This window comes from Glycine max, chromosome 17 (assembly GCF_000004515.6).
Source record: "Glycine max cultivar Williams 82 chromosome 17, Glycine_max_v4.0, whole genome shotgun sequence".
Classification (NCBI taxonomy): Eukaryota; Viridiplantae; Streptophyta; class Magnoliopsida; order Fabales; family Fabaceae; genus Glycine; species Glycine max.
The window spans coordinates 16,263,319-16,288,272 of record NC_038253.2 but is presented as its reverse complement, the minus strand read 5'-3'; the positions used below and the strand labels follow the sequence as shown (position 1 = coordinate 16,288,272).

Below are 24,954 nucleotides of genomic sequence, written 5' to 3'. Positions count from 1 at the left end.
TTGTTAGACAAACACAGGAGTGAGAAAGCACTTTTGTATTAACAATGCTAACAACATATTCATTGACACACTACAAGAGTAAAATACTATAAGTTCTTAAATTATAGTTGGCATTAACAGATCCACTTAAACTGTTACAAGAACACAATAAGGGTAAGGGAAACTTCACTAAGGAGAACAAGCACAAAGTTGTCACGATGCTCGAGTTAAATATGAGATACCCTAGCCATGTTTAGTTCACTAAGTGTGCGATACATGAATGCAATCAAATATTTATACAGGATTAGACGAAACATACCTAGGTCAGGTGGCGAAGGAGAGGAAGCACAGAGTTGTCACGATGCTCGAGTGCAACGAACACGATGCTCGAGCTTAGACAAAACGATGGTCAGATGGAGAATAGACAGCTTCAAGGTAGATGGAGAACAAAGAGAGCAAGAAAGCTTAGATGGAGAAGAAGACAACAAGAAGGAGAAGACAACGCAAAGGAGACAAAACATACCTAGGTATGGTGGCGAAAGAGAAGAAGCAGAGACTTGTGACGATGCTCGAGTGCGACAAACACGATGCTCAGATAGAGAACAGACAGCTTCAAGGTAGATGGAGAACAAAGAGAGCAAGAAAGGTTAGATGGAGAAGAAGACAACGAGAAGGAGAAGACAGCGCAAAGGAGACAAAACATACCTAGGTATGGTGGCGAAGGAGAAGAAGCAAAGACTTGTGATGATGCTCGAGTGCGACGAACACGATGCTCAGATGCAGACAAGGACCTTTAAGGTAGAGGAAGATTAGAAGAAGAAGAGAGCGCGAAAGCTTAGATGGAGAAGAAGATAGCGCGAGCTTCATAGGGCTCACCATATTTTTTAAAATATAAGTTCAACATCGGTTTTTTAAAAAAAAAAACTGATGTTAACAACATGATGTTAAGGTTAACATCGGTTTTCTGGAAAAAACCGATGTTAACATATCAAACGTTAACATCGGTTTTCTCAAAACCCGATGTTAATAAACTTATGTTAACATCGGTTATTTGGAAACCGATGTTAACTAATAAATGTTAACATCGGTTTTTCCAATAACCGATGTTAATGCACTTCGTTAACATCGGTTTTTCACAAAACCGATGTTAACGTATACACGGTATTTACAATTATGTCACCGCGCATACATTAACATCGGTTTTTTTAACAACTGATGTTAAGACATCGATGTTAAATCTGCTTTTTGTAGTAGTGTCCATAGCATAAGTATTTTATCACTATATGTGACCCTATGTTGCTTTTCCCCATATGATTTTTACCTCACATTGCTTGTTTTGAGACAATGTGACTAAACAATGCTTTCTACGAGACGATCAGACTAAACACTAATTTTTTTCGAATGGTGCTAACCACTATGTGGAAATTTATGCAAAACAATTTCAATATTTGTTCTATTCCTTGTATTTGAAAACAATTATGGTGGGAAGACCAGTTTTCAATAGACCCAAGATGGATTGACGTATAAGTAAATTTTTGTGTAATTTTTTCTTTAGAAGATGATCTTACACTTGTCATCATATCCCAATGTATCAAAATCAACTAGATGAAGAAAAAGAAATGATAATGAGTTATATGAAATAGTTCTCAGTTTATAGTAATGATTAGAAGATATGAGAAAAGAAAATCAAATACATTAATTGTCTACTCATTAAAAAAAAGATATCATTTCAAATTTTTTAATTTGAAATTATGTTCTTCTAACTCTATTTAATTAAAATCGATCTAAAAATTTAATTACCATGTAAATACACATTAATTTATATATTATGTATTAAAAATAAAATAGAATCAAAATTAATGTTAGTGGAATTATTTATTTAATAAGCTTAAAATTATTATTGTACATGTAGTGAAAGCTTAAAATTTTCAATTTTAAAGTATATATTTCATATTTATTTTTAGTAAAATATATTTATTAAAATTAAAAGCTTTTACTTATTAATTATCATAATTTTAAGTTAAAATAACCGAGTAGATAATAAATATATAAATTATATATTTTGTTGGAATAAATGTATAAATTATAGATTCAAATGCATGCCTCTTTTCTTATATTAAAAAATCTATATATATCCATATTATTATAATTCAAAATTAATTTAATTATTCAATATATACAAACTGAATAAGTATTTTATCAATGATTTCAATTATCAATATAGTAAATTAATGCATAATTTGAAATTACTAATATTATTAGCTGTCTATTTTACTCCTAAATTTTAGATTCATTTGTTTTTTTGTATTTGTATAAATCCTTTAGTATAGAGTCTCAAATTAGGTATTAGAAAAACATTAGGTAACGTTTTAAACATAAAGTATAAAAACTAATGATTTCCTTTGGAGTATTTGAAAAAAACACAAAAATGGTCAATTAAATTAAAGTTTTTACAAAAAAAAAAAAGGAAATGAAGGATAGAAGATATTGGAACAATTGTTCATGAAGACCACAAGCATGAAGGTAGAAAGAAAATAAGATTTTTAATTAAGAAGTTACCATTTAAATAGAAAAATTAGTATCTTTTAGTAAATATATTTAATGTACTTCACATGGGAAGAAAAACCTATGATAGAGAAAAAGAAAAAAACCTTGTGGCATCCCCGATTATGATTTTTGCGTTTAACTTTGTATAAACCTCTATGTGGTTGATGCCTTTGCAATATGTCAGTTCGACTGAAGAATAAGTGATGGATTTGTGCTCAAACCTATATTAAAGAATAAACAAATAGTCACAAAATAATAGGATATAATTGAAGAGAATAGAAGAAAAATTTAGAACATTAAAGTTTGCGGTGGGGGGGGGGGGGAGAATAGAACTTGGCATCCTACAGGTTTGTAGAATCATATTAAATATGGACGCACTTAAATTTAATATATGAGGGGGAAGCTTGCCACCTAGCTCACCCAGGCGAGCTCAACTCGCCCAGGCGAGCTCAACTCGCCCAGGCGAGCTCAACTCGCCCAGGCGAGCTAGGTTGCTTCCTCCAGAAGGCACCGTCTTCTGGTGGAACTTCCTGGAAGGCCCAAGTGGGCCTGGTTGCTATTTGCACCCCCTATTTACTAAATACACCCCTTGCCTTTTTTTTGCTGATTCTTTTTCCGTAACATTACGGAACTTTACGAATTTCGTAACCATACTTGTTTTCTTTCCGTAATGTCACGGAACCTTACGGATTACGTAATCATCCCTTTTTTTGCTTTCCGAATGTTATGGAACCTCACGAATTGTGCAACAATGCTTCCTTTTGACTTCCGGCATGTTACGGAACCTCACGGATTGTGCAACAATGCTTCCTTTTGACTTCCGACATGTTACGAAACTTCACGGATTGTGCAACAATGGGTGCCAAGTACCTCGAAGCGGTCAAGCAAAGGTTGCATGCCATCAAACAATGGTCCCTGGACGAAATTAGGGTATGACAGGGTTGATTAAGCTTCTCTGAAGCTATGGATGGAAAAATAACTTAGAAAATTTTTCAGCCATCCAATTGCTCAGCGCGCCCTGTGCGCTAAGCGAATCTTTGTTCATGTGTCAAGCGAGTCACTTTTCGCGCTAAGCGCATTAACCCCTACTCATTGGCTGAAAGGGCCTCAATGAGCGAGCCCTGTGCGCTAAGCCCAAAAACTTCTCTGGAATTTCATCTTTTGGAATTGGGCTGAGTGAGTCATCCCGCTAAGTGCACAGCTTCATCTCACTAAGTGCCCCAATGCGCTAAGTGAAATTTCCTTTCTATTTGGACCTTAATGTGAATTGGGCCCTGCGGATCAGCCCGCTAAGCCCAAATCCCTCTTGGGTTTGGAATTGCACTAAGCGAGACCATCTCGCTAAGCGAGCCCCACTACTGCATCAGGAAGTATTTTATTCGCTAAGCCAGCCCATGGCCCGCTAAGCGAGAGTTGTAGACCAATCAGAGTTGTAGAACTCGCTAAGCACGAACCCTTCGTACTAAGCCCAAATCCTTCATGCTATGCCCAAATCCTTCTCTGGATTTTCTAATTTTTGAATTGGACTAAGCGAGTCTGCCTACTAAGCACATGAATTTGAAATCTAAAAACTCAAACGTCATTGAGTGCTCGCTTAGCAAGTCACTCGTGCTAGGCGAGGCAAACGAAACTACCAAAAATAAGGCTTAACTACCTTAGGCGGTTACTTTTGTGAATTTACATACACATTCTTCACTCACTATGCACTCGCATCTGCATTGTGCTTTTACTTGTGCCATTTGCATCTCGTGCTTTCCTCTTGCTCATTTTCTCTGTAATCCAAGTAAGTGTTCTTAACTCTACTCTTTAATTTTGGTTCTGAACTTTAGGGTAGAAGACTTGTTTACTATTTTAAAAGTTTCAATTTTGTGAGTTGTAATTTGCTGTTAGGTTAGTTGTTAGTAAGCATGTTTTTAGGGGTTTAATTTCGCATGCAATGTATGTTCTTTTGCTGTGTTTTGATTAAGTTTTGAGGCCTAATAGAGGCCTATGGTTAGGGGCTAAAAAGCCCTAAGTTTTCTGGAAAATTCGATGTGCTCGCTAAGCGCGCCTGTGCGCTAAGCGAGTTCATCAGTTTTTATTGAATTTCTGGGTTTTTGGATGAACTCGCTAAGCTGGCCCTGTCCAGCTAAGCGTGTTCATCATTTTTGTTTGAATATATGAGTTTTTGTATGAACTCGCTAAGCCACTGCACTTCGGCTTAGCGAGTGTTTAAATTTCCAGTTTTGTTTAAGTGTTTGTATGAACTCGCTTAGCCGGCATGCCACGCTTAGCGAGTTATGTTGCTTGAGTTAGAGTCTAAGAGGCTTTTGATCTTCTGTTGTGGCTAAGCGAGTTAGTCTCGCTAAGCCACCTAGCCTCTGTTAGTGAATAAGCCTGGGCTAAGCGAGTAAGTCTCGCTAAGCCCAAAGCAATTTAGTTTTCTAAGTTTTTGTTCATGCGCTAAGCAAGTCAGTCTCGCTAAGTGATATTTCTTCTCTGTTTTGGAATTGGGCTTAGCGAGCTTGCTCGCTAAGCCAATTAAGTTTCACTAGTCAGTTTGGGCTAAGCGCCTGTGACACTAAGCTTGTATAGTGCGTCACGCTAAGCAAGTCAGTCTCACTAAGCGCAATTAGCTCTCTGTCTGAGAATAAGGCTTAGCGAGCCATGCTCGCTTAGCCGTTGTGCTATTTCAGCTAAGCGAGTGTGTCTCGCTTAGCCAGAGTCTATGTTTTTGTGTTGTCGTGCTAAGCGCACCTTGCACGCTAAGCAAGTACTATTATTTTTATAAGGCGTGCTAAGCGAGCCAGTCTCGCTAAGCGCCCAATCTGTTTTATAGTTTTATTTTTCTGCTTTCAAATGAAATAAAAACTTGTCTAATATGATTCTTGTGCTTATTTTTCTCCTATTTCTTAAACCTTTTTGCACCATTTTAATTACTGATTAGTCTTAATTGTCAAATTAATTAGGCAGTTTTATTATTTGGGCTCATTAAGCTAATTTGATATTTTTCATCTAATTTCAGGAATTAATGAAGCATTGAGCATAATCCGGATTTTGGTTGTGGACTTAAAGAGGGCAAATAAAGCAACATTTACCTTAGTTAATTTCTAATTAGGAGATTGCAATTTTATTTTATGTTGTTCAGTTTTTATTTCATTTTGGGGCAGAATGATGTAATATGGCCCAGTGACTTTGAGTTACCCTTATAAATAGCAGCCTTGGGATTCGTGTAAGGGGATTCCATGATTCAGAGCATAGGGTTTTACATCTTTAGCTTTGGATGACTGTTCACGTTAAGGCATTTTCCATTTTTCTGCTTTCAATTGCAATTTCGTTCTTTTTTTGTTCCTTCTTCTGCTTTCATTTACGTTTTATGCCTTTAGCTTCATTTACGTTTGTGCTTCTAGTTTCATTTATGTTTTCTGCCTTTAGCTTCATTTGCGTTTCTGCTTTTGTTGAGCTTATGGAAGGCTAAATTCCTAGTGTTGTTTCCCTCTAAGGATGAAGCGTAATTCTCTTTGAGGTTCTGTTTTTAATGTTGCTCTCCTATCGGTTTTCCCTTCACCAATTAACCCACATGCGTCCTGTTAATCTGTGCACGCTTCAAGTTCGATTAATTACCTCTGTGCGTAAATTGCGTTCGTGCTTAATGAACAAGGGGTTAATTGGTGTATGTGTTGCTTAATCACATATTGACAGCCCTAAGTTGATTTTCGCTTAGTAAATTAAATTAGGGTTGGATTAAGTGGTTAACTGCCAGGGGTGAAATCCTCATAACCTAGGATAAGAGAATGGCTTCTGAATCAGAGGAAACAACACATTTTTACTATTATTAATTTTGTATTCCAATCTACTTGTTCTTAAATTCACAAAACAAACACAACCCCCCCCCCCCCCCAATTGTTACTGTTACTGCAAGTATATTATGAACATTTGGTTTATCATTGCTCGTTGGGAAACGACCTAGGATCACTTCCTAGTTACTGCATTTTAATGTTTATTTGATTCGGGTACGGCCCCGATCAAGCACTTGGACGGGCACATTGATGTGGCCCTGGTCTAGGAGTTTTACTCGAACCTGTATGATCCAGAAGATAAATATCCCAGACAGGTTTGAGTCAGAGGAAACTTGATAAAATTTGATGGGGAGTCACTGAATACATTTTTAGAGGCACCACCAGCCTTGGAGCCAAGGGAGCACCTCACAGCTTATTCTAGATTCTGCCGGACACGCATTGGTCCTCAAGAGCTTGCCTCCAAGCTCTGTATTCTAGGGCGCAGGTTCATTTTAAATGTTGAAGGAGCACCCTGGAAGTTCCTGAGGAAGGACTTGACTACCTTGGCCCAGACATGGAGTGTGCTCTCATACTCCAACCTCGCCCCCACCTCTCACACGTCCAACCTTAATATATGGGCTAGTCATAAGGATGGATATAGACATGGGCTCACTCATTTTGGGACAGATATCGTAGATGGCCCAGTCCAACTCCTATCGGCTTGGCTTTCCCGCACTGATTACAACTTTGTGCATAGCTAGAGGAGTCGTATCCGATTCTCTGACCTTTGAGTCCCTCAGCCCTACAATTAATTTGGCTTATATAAAGAAGAACTGCTCGAACCTGGATGATCCCATCATCACTTTTCCAGGGACCCGCAAGGCTAGTGCTAGGGGACCATCAGAGGCGTCTACAACAGCCCCCTCTTCTGCTCCTACTTCTACCTCAGCTCCCCCTACTTCTATTCCACCATCATCAATTCCAGCACCTGCCGGCACCTCCGCTCAGAGCTCAGATCTTATGGTGTCGATGCTGAAGAGCCTCCACCATGGCTTATGCATGGTGATGCAGAGTATTCATGACTTGGCTCAGCATCAGCCCATCATTAGCATGGAGGATTTCATAGCTCAGGTGGTTTGGCCAGGAGTCCAACCTTCTTTTTTGGGGAGAGGTGAGGCTTTTGCAGCCCAAGAGGCCACTCCAGAGACTACCCTGCGGACTTCTCCAGTTACTACACCAGGGGTAGAGGTCTCAGAGGAGGAGGATGGTGCTGCAGACACAGATTATGTAGTAGGCATGGCAACAGCACAGAGCACCTCGGATCCATGGCCCACAATAGCTCAGGACACCCCTCAGCCAGCCCAGGATTCTCCCTCCTCACCTCTGGATGAGCCCACAATGACACAGGACGAGTGATGACAGGGCTATGATTTATTTTTCTTCTTTAGATACAATTTATGTTTTAGTTCAGTTTTAATTTCAGTTTTAGTTAGTTGTTTATTTATTCAATAAATTTTAAAGCTTGTTGAACAATTTACAATTTTGATTGATTATGCAGTGGTTTGATTTGATATGAAAATCTTGTTTGTGAATGATTTGAATTGATCGATTGCATGGATTGAGTGAATTGTGATGCCTAGATCACTTGCTTTGAATAAGTATGTAGTAATTAGAAGAGAAAGAACATGAATTAGGGGCATGACTGAAAATGTTAGTTGGTTTGACAGATAAATTGTGAAGGTAATCATTAGCCACAGTCCGATGAGTGTGTGATCCTAATCGTGAGAGAACGACTAGCATTGGGTACCAATTTTTGCATGAATCTCTTATTACTGAATGAATGCATGAGTTTGAAGATGATGAAGGCTATCATTGATTGAAATAGCTACTTAGCCCAAGAGCTTACCCTGTTCATGAATGATTTAACCTTTGCACCCATGTTGAGCTGAAAATTGACTGATTGACTTGAACCCTGAGCTTGTAAATTGTAATCTCCATCTACCTTTTCTTAGGTTGTAGGAGAGCATCACAATTCAAGGAAAATTTGTCCCAAATTTGGGGGAGATTATTGGGTGACAACGAGTGTGGTAGGACAAATAACATCACACACAATAATATCAAAAAGCAGCATGTAAAATTTGCTAAAATAAAATAAAAAAGAAGAGAAAATTCAAGAATAAAAGTTGAGTGTGTGCTGTTATTGAAGCTAAGTGAAGCAAAGTGTTGTAAATATTGAAAGGCAAGTAATAGAGCTGGAATAAAAGAAAAAGAGTTGATCTAAGGATGAATGCTCTCCTAGAAATTTTTGCATCCTAGAAAACCCATGAATTGTTTGCAACCCAGCCTCATTACAAGCCAAGAAAAGTTCTTCGGATTCAATTTATGCGTTTGTGATTGTGTGGCATGAGATGAAATTCAAAAGTTGGGACTTATGTTGGTTGTTGATTGAGAAATTACCTAAACACTTGTACTTGAGTGAAACAATGACCGTGAGGAATTGGCTTGATGAACCTTCCTTGATATTTGTCTTGCGTGCTAGCTTATTTCACTTATGTTGCTTAATAATCATGTTCCTGTCTTTGAAAATCTGCATATCTTGTGAAAAGTTGTTGGTTGAAGCATTGTATGCCACTTGTGTCATGTGATTGAATGCTTGGAAACAAACACAATTTTTAATAACCACTGTGAGCTTGTCACTTGAGGACAAGTGAATTGTTCTTTCTTTGCTTGAGGACAAGCACAACTGTAAATTTGGGGGAGTTGTTAGTCGTCATTTACGACTAACTTTTGTATTGAAAAGCATTATGAAACTTATGTCTTTTCCCCAATTTGTAGTTCTTTTTGTAGATTTGTACATATTTTTAGGTTTAGTTTAATTTTACTCAATAGAAATACCCATTATTGTGAATTATTGTGTTTTCGACTTCAGTTTCAGGTAAAAGGATGAAGAAGATGAAGGTCAACAGCTGGTGTCTCGCTAAGCGAGGCTTGTGCGCTTAGCGAGAATCATCCGCTAAGCGAGGCACTCAGGCCGCTTAGCGAGTTAGGAGAATATGGAGGAGAATCTACCATGCATCTACGCGCTCAACGCGTCATCAGCTCGCTCAACGAGTAGTTTGTCTTTTCTCACGCTAAGTGTGCCCAGCTCGCTCAGCGAAATTTCACTAACTCGCGCTCAGCGCGAAAATAGCGCTAAGCGAGCCTTCAAGGACAAAAATCCCTTAAAAGCTGAAGTTGGCGAAAAATAGGGATATGCTTGAGATGCTTGAGAGTCTTTAGCTTGTGAAAGAATAGAGATATACATGAGAGACGCAACAGGGCAAGGGAGCACCAAAAACCTCAGCTTTCAAGAGGATTTTAGGTTTTAGAGTGATTTTTAGGTTCCTAGAGGTGAAGGAGACATCCCTACCACTGTGTAATCTGAATTTTGCTTCCAAAATCTCCTATTGTAACTGAAAGGTGATAACGTGCCATGGAAGGCTAAAGCTTTTGCTGGGAATTTCTGCTGGGCCTTGATGTAAATATTCTTTACTATCTATTTAATGTTGTTTTGATGTGTTCATTGCTTCTATCAACATTTAATTATTGCATGCTTGTGGACTGATCACCCATGTGTGTGTAAAGTTTGGATTTTTAGCATTGGGAAATGTTTTGAATCCTTAGAATTGGATAGAGCAGGGCTAGATAACTACATTACTGGAGTTCGACGAGACATCCGAGAACGAGGTTTAAATAGAGTTAGTCCATTCACGCGAGGAATCGGTGTTTGGTGTATTGGCCCTCAGCATTGAATATAGAAACAACCTTAAATAGAGAAAAACCTTTAATTGCATCAAGTCACTCAGTAGAAAGGCCCAACATTTTAATCATCTGTTTATCTTTCGCATTTACTTAGTTAATTTTTTAATTATCTTTAGAATTGTAACTATATCCTGTGTTTCATTCTATTTCATGATTTTATACAAATGTCTACTCATTGAATGAACGCTTTTTTGAATGAAACAAACTACTCCATGTGATTCGATACTCGGTTCTTACCATTTTATATTACTTGTGACTCAATACATTTGTTGATAAATTTCGTAGTTGTAAAAGAGCAGAACAATAACCCGACCCACCATAGGTTTGAGTCGGATTGGGCTAACTTTTGTTCCCATTTCACTTATGCATGAAATGTGACCCGACCTACCAGAGGTCAACTCGTGGTGGGCCGAGTTGGTCTGTAGGTCAAAGACATGTTGATGTTTCTTAAAAAATAACCCCCTCATTGTAGGACTGATGTGCCATCATTTTCTTCTATTTTCTAAACCCTTTTTGCACCATTTTAATTACTGATTGGTCTTAATTAGGCAGTTTTATTATTTGGGTTCATTTAGCTAATTTGATGTTTTTAATCTAATTTCAGGAATTAATGAAACATTGGGCTTAATCCGGATTTTGGTTGTGGACTTGAAGAGGGCAAATAAAGCAGTGCTTACCTTAGTTAATTTCTAATTAGGAAATTTTGCAATTTTATTTTATGTGGTTCAATATTTATTTCGTTTTGGGCCAAAGTGTTGCAATAGGGCCCAGTGACTTTGAGTGACTCTTTTTAAATAGCAACCTTGGGATTCGTGCAGGGGATTCTGTTAGACTATTATTCAGAGCTTAGGGTTTATGGTTTTGAAGTTTTTCTGTTCTAATGCTACTGTTTCGTTCTTAATGCAATTTTCCATTTCCTGCTTCTAATTACAATTTCGTTCTTGTTTCTTCTTCTACTTTCATTTACGTTTTTGTTTTCATTTTCGTTTATGTTTCATGTTTTATTTACGTTTTCTGTTTGAATCTATGGAAGGCTAATTATTCTGGTGTTGATCCTTCTGAGGAAGAAGCCCAACTCTCTTTGAGGTTTCGTTTATAATGTGGTTCCCTGGCAGTTTTCCCTTCACCAGTTAACCCAAATTCGTGAACATTAATCAGTGCACGCTTCGTGTTCGATTAATTGCCTTTGAGCCTAACTTGCATTCATGCTTAATGGACGAAGGGCTAACTGGTGTATGTGGTGCCTAATCACGTATTGACAACCCTAGGTTGATTTTCACTTAGTAAATTGAAATAGGGTTGGATTAAGTGGTTAACTGTTAGGGACAAATTCTCCATAACCCAGGATAAGAGAATGACTTCTGAATCAGAGGAAACAACCCATTTTTAATATTATTAGTTTCGTATTCTAGTTTACTTGTTCTGCTCCTTAAATCACAAAACAAACAAACCCCCCCAATCGTTACTGTTACTGCAAGTATATTATGAACAATTGGTTTATCATTGCTCGTTGGGAAACGACCTAGGATTACTTCCTAGTTACTGCATTTTCATGTTTATTTGATTCGGGTACGGCCTCGATCAAATTTGGCGCCGTTGTCGGGGAGCAGTGTCCAAAGTTTCATAATAACTAGCTAGTGTTATGTGTTTAATTCTTTCGTGTTTTAAGTTTAATTGTTAGTATTGTGTTAGTATGTGTGTTAGTGTTGTTTACTGTCCGGGTATTTTGTTTAGTGTGTGTTCTGTTTCAGTTTTGGGTGTTTTGCTGTGAATAGTGTTTTGCGACGGACTTAGCAACCACTTTTGCTTGCGGCAAAACAGAGTAGTAGTAGAAATCAAGTAGAGACGGATTTTAGCGACCACCCATGCTGAATTATTTGAGATTTTTTTGTTTTAATAGCTAGGGTTGTTATTTTAGACAGAATTTTTTTGTGGTAACTTCTTTTAATCTATATTTTGTGGGAAAAATAGCTAGAGCCTTTAGTTTGGTCAGATTTGAAAGTTCAAAAAAAGTAGCAAATTTTGTGTTTGTCAAAACTTCAAACGATCATAACTTTTGCTCCGGTTATCAGAATCGCAATTATTATATATGTATTTGGGGTAGAAAAAAATTTCCTACGCTGTGGCAGCCAGCCATAGGCGGCTGAGGTCTCCATCATAAAAAAAAAGTGATTCTGTCAAAAGTTTTTTATTTTTCAAGTTTTATTCACTTATTTTTCTTAACCTACCATTTTTAGCTTCCATAGTTAGACTTTGAATTTTAGCCTGAAATTTTTTGTGCTATCTTTTCATCATTTTATAAGGTTGCTCACAAAATTTCAAGTCATTTGGATATCATTTGAGGGTAGCTGTAGTTCAAACCTACACCTTTATTTACATGACAAGGCAACTAGTTGTGCATGCTGAATGTAGTGTATGACTAGAGGCAATCCATCTGACTTACAACCCTTTGATTCTGAGATAGATAGGACATTTCATAGATTAGTTAGGCATCATTTTATACCTTTTGATTATCCTGAGCATTCCATTACTGGTGAATCTGTGCATTCTGTTATTGGTGATTTTCATCATCCAGATTTTGAGCATTATAATTTTGAGCATTCTGATTCTGAGCATTCTGATTTTGAACATTCTGAGAACATGGCACAACCTCCACCCCATGAGAGGACTCTAAGGGAAATGGCTGCACCTGATTTCACCTACGAAAGTTTGTGCATCCAATACCCTGATGAGGATGTCCCATATGTTCTTAAAACTGGACTGATTCATTTGCTTCCAAAGTTTCATGGCCTTGCAGGTGAATACCGCACAAACATTTGAAGGAATTTCATATTGTCTGCTCCACCATGAAACCCCCAGATGTCCAAGAGGATCATATATTTCTGAAGGCTTTTCCTTATTCTTTAGAGGGGGTGGCAAAGGACTGGTTGTATTACCTTGCTCCACGGTCCATCACGAGCTGGGATGACCTTAAGAGAGTATTCTTAGAAAAAAATTTCCCTGCTTCTAGGACCACAGCCATCAGGAAGGATATATCAGGTATTAGACAACTCAGTGGAGAGAGCCTGTATCAGTACTGGGAGAGATTTAAAAAACTATGTGCCAATTGCCCTCACCATCAAATTTCGGAGCAGCTTCTTCTCCAATATTTTTATGAAGGACTCAGTAATATGGAGAGAAGTATGATAGATTCTGCCAGTGGTGGAGCCCTTGGAGACATGACTCCTGCTGAAGCCAGAAATTTAATTGAGAAGATGGCTTCCAACTCCCAGCAGTTTAGCGCCAGAAATGATGTTATAGTCATTAGAGGAGTGCATGAGGTAGCTACAAACTCAGCTGCATCATCTGAAACTAAGAAGCTTGAAGGCAAACTGGATGCATTGGTTAACTTGGTAACCCAGCTGGCCTTGAACCAAAAATCTGTACCTGTCGCAAGGGTCTGTAGTTTGTGCTCCTCTGCTGACCACCATACAGACCTTTGCCCTTCCATGCAACAACCTGGAGCAATTGAGCAGCCCGAAGCTTATGCTGCAAATATTTACAATAGACCTCCTCAACCTCAGCAGCAAAATCAACCACAGCAGAACAATTATGACCTCTCCAGCAACAGATACAACCCTGGATGGAGGAATCACCCTAATCTCAGATGGTCTAGCCCTCAGCAACAACAATAGCAGCCTGCTCCTTTCTTCCAAAATGTTGTTGGCCCAAGCAGACCGTACATTCCTCCACCAATCCAACAACAGCAACAGCCCCAGAAACAGCCAACAGTTGAGGCCCCTCCACAACCTTCCCTCGAAGAACTTGTGAGGCAAATGACTATGCAGAACATGCAGTTTCAACAAGAGACCAGAGCTTCCATTTAGAGCTTGACTAATCAGATAGGACAATTAGCTACACAATTGAATCAACAAAAGTCCCAGAATTCTGACAAGCTACCTTCTCAAGCTGTCCAAAATCCCAAAAATGTCAGTGCCATTTCATTGAGGTCGGGAAAGCAGTGTCAAGGACCTCAACCCGTAGCACCTTCCTCATCTGCAAATGAACCTGCCAAACTTCACTCTACTCCAAAAAAAGGTGATGACAAAAATTTACCTAACAATTTCTGTACAGGTGAATCTGATTTGCAGAAGCATCACATCCCCCCTCTTCCATTCCCTCTAAGAGCAGTTTCCAACAAAAAAATGGAAGAGGCAGAGAAAGAGATCTTGGAAACATTTAGAAAAGTAGAGGTAAATATACCTCTACTGGATGCAATTAAGAAAATTCCAAGATATGCTAAATTCTTGAAGGAGCTGTGCACTAATAAGCGGAAGCTTAAAGGAAGTGAACGAATTAGCATGGGCAGAAATGTCTCCACATTGATTGGTAAATCTGCTCCCCAAATTCCTGAAAAATGTAAAGATCCAGGTACATTCAGCATACCTTGTATTATAGGGAATAGTAAGTTTGACAATGCCATGCTAGATTTAGGAGCTTCTGTTAGTGTTATGCCTCTGTCTATTTTTAATTCTCTATCTCTAGGTCCCTTGCAGTCAACTGATGTGGTAATTCATTTAGCTAATAGAAGTGTTGCCTACCCTGTTGGTTTCATAGAAGATGTCTTAGTTAGAGTTGGTGAACTGATTTTCCCTGTTGATTTTTATATTTTGAATATGGAAGATGGATTTTCTCAAGGATCAGTTCCCATCATTCTAGGCAGACCCTTTATGAAGACTGCTAGAACTAAGATAGATGTTTATGCAGGCACACTATCCATGGAGTTTGGTGATATAACTGTTCATTTTAATATTCTGGATGCTATGAAATACCCATCTGATGATCTTTTTGTATTTTGTGCTGAAATAATTGACCATGTTGTTGATGAATACATGACTGATCTTTACTCTAATCCGCATGCCTCTCACTCTTCATGCATTGAGTCTGAAATTGTACTTGATCATATGTCCGAATTTGATGCTGAAAGTGAATCTGAAAGTGATATTGATTGCATGTCTGGTGGTGGTGTTTTACCTCTCGAGATTGATTTTATAAAGTTAGATAGGACTAACCATGTTTCAGGAAGTACACATACCTCTGACTTTCTTTATGAGGTACAGGCTGAGAAACCATTTCCTTCTACCACTATCCAACCGACCACACTAGAATTGAAGCCTCTGCCATCAAATGTAAAATATGCTTACTTGGATGATAGCAAAAGTTTTCCAGTGATTATATATGCCTTCCTTGCTGATGAGCAAGAGGAGAAGTTGTTGTCTGTTCTCAAGAAGCATAAGAAGGCTATAGGCTGGACCCTGGCGGACATTCCTGGTATTAGCCCATCCACATGTATGCATCGAATAAATTTAGAGGATGGAGCTAAACCAGTAAGACAGCCACAGAGAAGACTCAACCCGGTGATTCTTGATGTAGTGAAGAAGGAGATAACCAAGCTTTTGCAAGCTGGAATCATTTATCCTATCTCCGACAGCCAATGGGTGAGTCCCGTCCAGGTAGTCTCGAAGAAGACCGACCTCACAGTGATTAAAAATAAGAAGGAGGAGCTGATTCCTACTCGAGTGCAGAACAGTTGGAGAGTCTGCATTGACTATAGGAGGCTGAACCAAGTTACCAAAAAGGACCATTTTCCCCTGCCATTCATTGACCAGATGCTTGAGCGCCTGGCAGGTAAATCTCACTACTGTTTCCTTGATGGTTTTTCTGGTTATATGCAAATTATTATTGCTCCTGAGGATCAGGAAAAGACCACATTCACCTGCCCTTTGGCACTTTTGCCTATAGGAGGATGCCTTTCGGCCCGTGCAATGCCCCTGGTACCTTCCAGTGGTGCATGATTAGTATTTTCAATGATTTCTTAGAAAATTGCATAGAGGTGTTCATGGATGATTTCACTGTGTATGGATCCTCTTTTGATGGTTTTTTGGATAGTTTGGAAAAAGTTTTGAAAAGATGCATTGAAACTAACCTTGTTCTAAATTTTGAAAAATGTCATTTTATGGTTGAGCAAGGTATAGTTTTTGGCCACATTATTTCCAATAAGGGTATTGAAGTAGATCCTGCAAAAATTTCAGTTATTGCACAATTGCCTTACCCCTCTTGTGTGCGAGAGGTGCGATCTTTTCTTGGTCATGCAGGATTCTACAGGCACTTTATAAGGGATTTTAGCAAAGTAGCCCTTCCACTATCCAACTTGTTGCAAAAGGAGGTGGAGTTTGACTTTAATGACAGATGCAAAGAGGCGTTTGATTGCCTCAAAAGAGCGCTGACAACCACCCCCATCATCCAGGCACCCGACTAGACAGCCCCTTTTGAGCTTATGTGTGATGCATCAAATTATGCAATTGGGGTTGTCCTTGCTCAAAAAATTGATAAATTGCCCAGGGTGATATACTATGCTTCTAGGACTTTAGATGCTGCCCAAGCGAATTATACTACTACTGAGAAGGAGCTTCTAGCCATAGTTTTTGCTCTTGAAAAATTTCGATCTTATTTGCTTGGTACCTGCATTATTGTTTATACTGACCATGCAGCTCTAAAGTACTTGTTGAAGAAGGCTGATTCTAAGCCTAGGTTGATCCAATGGATGCTCTGGCTCCAAGAGTTTGACTTGGAGATTTGTGATAGGAGCGGAGCATAAAATTTAGTTGTTGATCATTTGAGTCGGATCGAACGTGTAACGGATGCGGATTCACCCATTCGGGATGATTTCCCGAATGATCATTTGTATATACTGTATAGTATTTCTGACTCTCTTTCTACTCCCTGGTTTGCTAACATTGTCAATTATTTGGTTGCTTCTATTTTTCCTCCCTTAGCATCTAAGGCCCAAAAAGATCAAATTAAAAGTGATGCTAAGCATTTTATTTGGGATGACCCCTACTTGTGGAAATTGTGCAGTGATCAGGTAATTAGACGGTGCATTCCAGATCATGAGACTGACTCGGTCCTGCAGTTCTTTCATTCTTCCGCATCGGGAGGTCATCTGGGTGTTCAAAGGACAGCTCGCAAAGTGCTTGATTGTGGCTTTTATTGGCCCACCATCTTTAAAGATGCGTGGAAGATCTACAGCACTTGTGAGCAGTGTCAGAGAGCAGGAAATACACTTACATGGCGACAACAAATGCCTCAACAACCTATGCTATTCTGTGGGGTGTTTGATGTCTGGGGTATAGATTTCATGGGCCCTTTTCTTGTCTCTTTTGGTTATGTTTACATTCTCCTTGCAGTTGACTATGTTTCAAAATGGGTGGAAGCCAAACCTACTAGAACTAATGATGTTAAGGTTGTTGCAGATTTTGTCAGATCTAATCTGTTTTGCAGGTTTGGAGTACCTAAAGCAATTGTTAGTGATCAAGGAACCCATTTTTGCAACAGAACAATGCATGCCTTGCTTAAAAAGTACGGGGTGGTACACAGGGTATGCACACCATACCACCCCCAGACCAATGGACAAGCAGAAATTTCTAACAGGGAGATCAAGAGAATTTTAGAGAAGATTGTGCAGCCAAGCAGGAAAGATTGGAGTATCAGGCTTGATGATGCTCTCTGGGCACATCGGACTGCCTACAAAGCACCCATAGGAATGTCTCCTTATCGGGTTGTCTTTGGAAAGACATGTCATCTTCCAGTGGAAATTGAGCACAAAGCATACTGGGTAGTGAAGACTTGCAACTTCTCTATGGATCAAGTTGGTGAGGAAAGAAAGTTGCAACTGAGTGAGTTAGATGAAATCCGCCTAGAAGCCTACTAGAATGCCAAGTTCTACAAAGAAAAGACCAAAAAGTTCCATGATAGCATGATAGTTAAGAAGGACTTCATGGTTGGGCAAAAAGTGTTATTGTATAATTCTAGGCTTGGACTCATGAGTGGTAAGTTGAGGTTTAAGTGGATTGGTCCTTTTGTTGTTACTAATGTTTTTCCTTATGGTACAGTTGAGATCAAAAGCGACTCCACAAACAAGAGCTTCAAGGTTAACGGACATCGACTTAAGCCATTCCTCACGAACCCTTCATTAGTGGACGTAGTGGTGGAAGAGACTTCCTTACTCCACCCTACTCTTCCTCCACCATGACTTAGGGAGTTCTTCTTTTCCTATCTCCTTCTTTGCTTTTATTACACTTGTCCAATTCTATTTGATGGTTTAATTGTTTTAATCTTTTAATTGTGCTACATTGAGGACAATGTGTTGTTTAAGTATGGGGGGGGAGTGTTCTTTGGTTTTGCTAGTTTTGTCAGTTTTGTTAATTTGTTAGTTTTGTTAATTTGTTAATGTTGTTAGTTTCGTCGGATTTCTAGTTTAATATTTTGGGTCAATTTTGTGTGCATGTACGACTTTGCATGTTTTTCTTTGAATTATAGGATATGTTCAAGAAATGGGTAATTGTTTTGAAAATAAAAGTTTTTGACATTTTGTGACTTGAAATCTTTGATTCTCCTCTACATGTCATGATAGTTTTGAAAGCTCAATTTGAAAGTGATGAGTTTACCTTTGTGAGAATTTGAGCCATCCATCATCATAATCATTTGGTGTGTTTTGCCCCATTGATTGCTTGCACAATAGCCTTGGCTTGATTCTTGTTGATGCTTCCTAATTCACATGCATATTTGGAAATGATTGAGGCAATTTTGTTCTTATAAGCTTCTAGCCAAATGGACTTACCTTGACTTAATTCCTTTTATAGCCCTTTTGAGCCTTGTTTCCCTTTCCTTGTTTTGAAGCTCACTACAAGCTTTAAGTGAAAAACCATGATATCACCATATCCTTAAGGAATTTTGGAGCTTTGGAATTGGTTTGGGAATAAGTGTGGGGGTTTTTGTTTCATTGGATAACATGTTTTGTTGGTCATGCTTCATGATATATTTTGAGCCATACTTGATGTACATTGCATATTGGTTAAATGTTGGACATGCTGAATATGATGTTGTTTCTCAAAGGCTACAGAGTAAAAAAAAAAAGAATCGAAAAAGAAAAAGAAAAGCAGTAAAGTTGAGTGAATAAGATCTTAAATGACCAAAGAATGATGAGACTCTTGGTTCTACTCTTTATGTTTAAATTTTATCTTTACTTCTTTTTATTTTCTTATGTTTTCTTAATATGCACTTATTCTCCATTGCTCCTCTATTCCTTTGGGATTCAGCCACTTATTCCATATTTTTTCATACCTTGTCCTTGTCCCCATTACAACCTTAAAAGACCTTTTGATCCTCGTGTGCTTGTGTTTATGGGTTGATTGTCAATTTTAGAATCTTGCCAAGTTTATGTGGTGTTTGTTTTCATGGGTGCTTTGAGGGTAAATAGTAGCCTAAACACTTGAGAGATAGAGTGTATATCTTGTGAGGCTTTATCACTTTTCATTCTTGAGCTGATTAACTATTTTGCCATGATTGGGTTGCTTGGATGATTTTCATGAATGTCTTGACTTTTCGGATCTCCTTATGTTAGATGTTACCCATTCCTTTCATTCCTTGATGTTCATTGAGAAATATGTGAATGTTTTCGTTTGTCTCACTTTGATATCCTTGGATTTTGTTCTTTGTATCATTTTGCCCAGGAGTGCAAAAGGCTAAGTATGGGGGGTTTTGATGTGCCGTCATTTTCTTCTATTTTCTAAACCCTTTTTGCACCATTTTAATTACTGATTGGTCTTAATTGTCAATTAATTAGGCAGTTTTATTATTTGGGCTCATTTAGCTAATTTGATGTTTTTAATCTAATTTCAGGAATTAATGAAACATTGGGCTTAATCCGGATTTTGGTTGTGGACTTGAAGAGGGCAAATAAAGCAGTGCTTACCTTAGTTAATTTCTAATTAGGAAATTTTGCAATTTTATTTTATGTGGTTCAATATTTATTTCGTTTTGGGCCAGAGTGTTGCAATAGGGCCCAGTGACTTTGAGTGACTCTTTTTAAATAGCAACCTTGGGATTCGTGCAGGGGATTCTGTTAGACTATTATTCAGAGCTTAGGGTTTATGGTTTTGAAGTTTTTCTGTTCTAATGCTACTGTTTCGTTCTTAATGCAATTTTCCATTTCCTGCTTCTAATTACAATTTCGTTCTTGTTTCTTCTTCTACTTTCATTTACGTTTCTGTTTTCATTTTCGTTTCTGTTTCATGTTTCATTTACGTTTTCTGTTTGAATCTCTGGAAGGCTAATTATTCTGGTGTTGTTTCCTTCTGAGGAAGAAGCCCAACTCTCTTTGAGGTTTCGTTTATAATGTGGTTCCTTGGCAGTTTTCCCTTCACCAGTTAACCCAAATTCGTGAACATTAATCAGTGCACGCTTCGTGTTCGATTAATTGCCTTTGAGCCTAACTTGCATTCATGCTTAATGGACGAAGGGCTAACTGGTGTATGTGGTGCCTAATCACGTATTGACAACCCTAGGTTGATTTTCGCTTAGTAAATTGAAATAGGGTTGGATTAAGTGGTTAACTGTTAGGGACGAATTCTCCATAACCCAGGATAAGAGAATGGCTTCTGAATCAGAGGAAACAACCCATTTTTAATATTATTAGTTTCGTATTCCAGTTTACTTGTTCTGCTCCTTAAATCACAAAACAAACAAACCCCCCCAATCGTTACTGTTACTGCAAGTATATTATGAACAATTGGTTTATCATTGCTCGTTGGGAAACGACCTAGGATCACTTCCTAGTTACTGCATTTTCATGTTTATTTGATTCGGGTACGGCCTCGGTCAAGGACTTCTAGAAGTGTAACTATTCAGAAGTTGGAAAGGCAATTATGTTTTGTGAGTCAAAGTCCTTATATCAGAAGTTGTATATAATCAAAGGAATGATGATGGAGATAGCTTGAGTCAAGGAGTAGATAAAAGAAGCTAGACATGGCTTGAGAGGTTCACTAAAAGTTGTATTGCAATTGGAATGTGATGAAAGACATGTCTCACACTCCAGAAGCACATCAGTCAAGATGCATCAGTGGTTGGACAATAAGATCCTGGTTTTGTTTTTCTTTATGATCCTTGAAATAAGCCAAGTCATAGGAACTCAAAGAAGATAAATGTCCTAGTGGAAAAGAACCAATAACTAACAGTAGAAGAAAGATTGTCCAAAGCAGTAAACCACTCTTCTTCGGAACACTTGCTGCAAAAAAATCTCCAAAAAACTTCCCATGATTCAAAATTTCAATTCATGAGGAACCACCAATATCACAGACATCACCAATAGATCTTTCACAACTGACCCTTCAACAGTTATAAGGTGAAAGTTGGTGACAGTGGAGCAAAAGTAGAGATAAAAAAGACAATTCATAGAAGTTGAGTGGATGAGATTGAATCAAACATAATAGCTACCTACAATGACATGGACAACTCATGCAACATCTGAATTCAATCACCAATGGCCACAAAAAGCTAGCTCCTTGATTAAGTCTATATGTTGATCAAGTGCGAAGGAGCTAAGTGTAACACCCTAAATTCGGGTTTACATAAAACCAATATTTTTATACACATTTTTAGTTTTGGAAACATGTTACTTTCATTTTATTTACTCAATTGGACTTTTAGATAAATTTTTAAAACTTCTTATTAGTTGGTTTCTAAGTTGATACCACGTAGTAAATAAAAAGTATTATTTTAATTGCCACAAAGAAACACATACACACACACACACACACATGTATACGTGTGTATTAAGTAAAGAGAATTATGACATAGATGTTTCCTTGAACAGGGTAACAAGTACATTCCCCAAAGTATAACAAAAATACATATTTTTGCGATAAAGCGAGATGACTAAATTTACATATTTTACAAGTTTTGAAGCTTAGGTCTATTTGCATAAAAAATTATAAGGATTAGCAGGTCCTAAACTTAGAGCAATCATCTCTAATCCCAATTCTATGTATCAATTGAACCTCATCTCAAAGTAATGGCCATGATAATGACAACGATGACAGAGTCGATATCTCCATGATCTTGCTATCGTCTAACCCTATAAAAAGAAATATATAAGTGTGAGTTTTCTTGCTTCTCGAAGACACCAAGAAGGACTTAAGATGTCACATACAAATCTACTATTCACCGTGATGTTCTTACAATATTTTAGTGTTGAATGACTATTGGGAGTACACTTTTTATCATGGCACAATGACAAACTCTCACCAACTAACGAGATTGTATTTTTGTGAGGGTTGCTATGTTGATCATGTGTTCATCCAGTGGTTTGTAAATCCAGGGCCATGTATTTTTGGTGGAGGTTAATCTTGTATTACCATTTGTTGAGTAATTTGGTTTGATGGTTGATTGTTGGTTGGTTGTGTTTTGTCATCGGGTATATCAATTGCTCGAGAACATGATGTTGGTTAGATGTTGTTGACATTATGCAACAATGAATTCATAAATGTATTAAAGGGGTCGGGGGACAATTTTCAAATATTTAATTTATAATAAATAGTAAGTTAAAAATACTTATAGTTAATTTTATGGATAAAATAAGAAAAATAATCTATTATTAAAAATTAAACAAATATTAACTCAAAAACTTATTTTTTATATATGTATTTTTATTAATATTTTTTTTATTCTTTTCCTACATATATACACAAAGGGTCTAAGGGAAGGGTTGATGCTCAAGTGGCTGATATGACAAATGTCATCTCTTCCTTAGGTCTGTTATGGTGGTATTGGGTTTTAGGGGTAGGTGGCTGGAGAAAATATTTTTTAATATGCATTAATGGGCTTACAGTTGTTCGAGGTTAGGGTATATATTTCTCCTTTAGCTCATCTCTCATGTCTTGAATCTTTTAATATGAATGCATATCTGATGTATATAATATTGGGGTGCTTTTATTGTTATCCTTTTGTATGCGGTGTTGGGTTAGGTGGTTTCTAGCTCATGTGGGGATTTTGGTGTCCTTTTATCTGTATCTTTGATTCTTTGTTTTATAGTATTAAACTGTTGTAATAATGTGCATATGACAACGAGTTTACCATTTTTTAGTACTCCACATGCCTACGCGCAGACCTTGTACTACTCAGTAATTTAAAAGTCACCAATCTTACATTGATACAAGACAACGTTACCTGGACGCTATTTATTTTTTAAAAAAAAAGTAATAGTCCAAATCGTCAAAAAATTGTATATTTCCTTCTTGTTTCACTAACTTCCAGTCTGAACAACAATCAAGGCACTGCTTAAGCTTCAACGGAATATTAACATTTAACACCATGGAAGCCGTCCAACTCATGTCCACCACAACAATCAAGGCGTCGAGTAACAATTACAACGATAACTCAGTTCAGAAAATCGATTTAACTCCGTGGGATCTCCAATTCTTCCATATTGGAAGCATCCAAAGAGGACTTCTTTTTCGCAAAGAAAAAAACACAGAATATTGTCAAATCGAGCATCTCCAACACTCACTTTCATCCACTCTCGCATTCTTTCCACTCCTCGCTGGCCGTCTTGCCATTCTCGAACATCACGACAACACTGTCTCCTCTCACATCGTATGCGACAACAAAGGTGTCCCTTTTGTCCACGCCGCTGCACACAACACCACTGTGGCCGACATCCTTCAACCCAAATACGTTCCTCCCATTCTCCGATCGTTCTTCGCACTTAACGGAGTTAAGAACTACGAAGCCACGTCACAACCAGTGCTGGCAGTGCAAGTGACAGAGCTATTTGATGGCATCTTCATTGCCCTCTCAATCAACCACGTCGTTGCAGACGGCAAGTCGTTTTGGCTTTTCGTCAATTCCTGGGCTGAAATTTCACGTGGTTCCCTCAAAATATCCAAATTCCCTTCTCTAAAACGTTGCTTTTTGGATGGCGTTGACCGCCCCATAAGGTTTCTGTTCACAAAGGAATTAGAAAAAGAACCGTCCAAAAACCTTCAACCACAAACTCGACCTGTGAGGGTCTTCCACTTCACGAAGGAAAAAATCGCGGATCTGAAATCAAAAGCTAACGCAGAGGCCAACACGGACAAAATATCTTCTCTGCAAGCGCTATTAGCTAACCTTTGGCGTTCTGTGATTCGCTGCCAACATGTTGAGCCACATGAAGAGATTCAGTTTACAATGCCCGTTGGCGTTAGACCAAGGGTAGTTCCGCCACTGCCAGAAGATTATTTCGGAAACGCAGCACTGATTGGTCGTGTTACCATGAAAGCGGGAGAACTATTACAAGGTGAGCTTGGAAAGATTGCTTTGGAGATTAACAAGATGATTTCTTCGCAATCTGATGAGAAGGTAAAGAACCACTATGAGTCTTGGGCGAGAACACCACGGCAGCGTGGCGTGGCTTATAGTAATACCTTAAACGTTGGCAGTTCCCCAAGGTTCAATATTTACGGCAATGATTTTGGGTGGGGAAAGCCCATGGCGGTTCGAAGTGGCGGTGATTTTATGTCGTATTCCATTGTTTTTTTGTTTGCTGGCTTTGAAGAAGGTTCTATTGACATTGAAGTGTTCCTTCCTTATGAGATTTTAGAGGCCATGGGAAACGACCCTGAGTTCATGCATATATGTCATTCTGAATGAATGAATGATTGATTATATCTTAGTTTCTGATTTTCAGGTTCAGCTCTGTTATTAATAAAGATGTTTGTTATTCAGTCTATGTAAGAAATAAACTATGCAGTCCCTTTTCGTTCCATTCATGTATTCTTCTTAGTTGTCTCAAGCCAGGTTCTGATAGTTTGTAACTCTTAACTCTGAACTTGATATTATAAAGGTCAGGGAACACAACTTAAGAGGTAACCAGAAGTGGAGAAAAGTTTGATTTGCTCAACAATTGGATGTTGAAAAAAAACTTTGAACATATAACTATGATCATATTATGAGTGGTTGTCAAATCCACATTGTTGCTTAACTTCCTATTATGTTTGGTCTTAATTGTGTC

At 38.1% G+C, this 24,954-nt stretch overlaps 1 protein-coding gene across 1 annotated transcript; it reads left to right on the top strand.

The window, feature by feature from the left end:
- Positions 1-22,848: 22,848 nt before the first annotated feature.
- LOC100794546 (protein ENHANCED PSEUDOMONAS SUSCEPTIBILITY 1) lies at positions 22,849-24,708 on the top strand. Its single transcript, XM_003550007.5, has one exon. The coding sequence runs from the start codon at positions 23,274-23,276 to the stop codon at positions 24,591-24,593; it is 1,320 nt and encodes a 439-aa protein (XP_003550055.1). The 5' UTR covers positions 22,849-23,273; the 3' UTR covers positions 24,594-24,708.
- Positions 24,709-24,954: the final 246 nt, after the last annotated feature.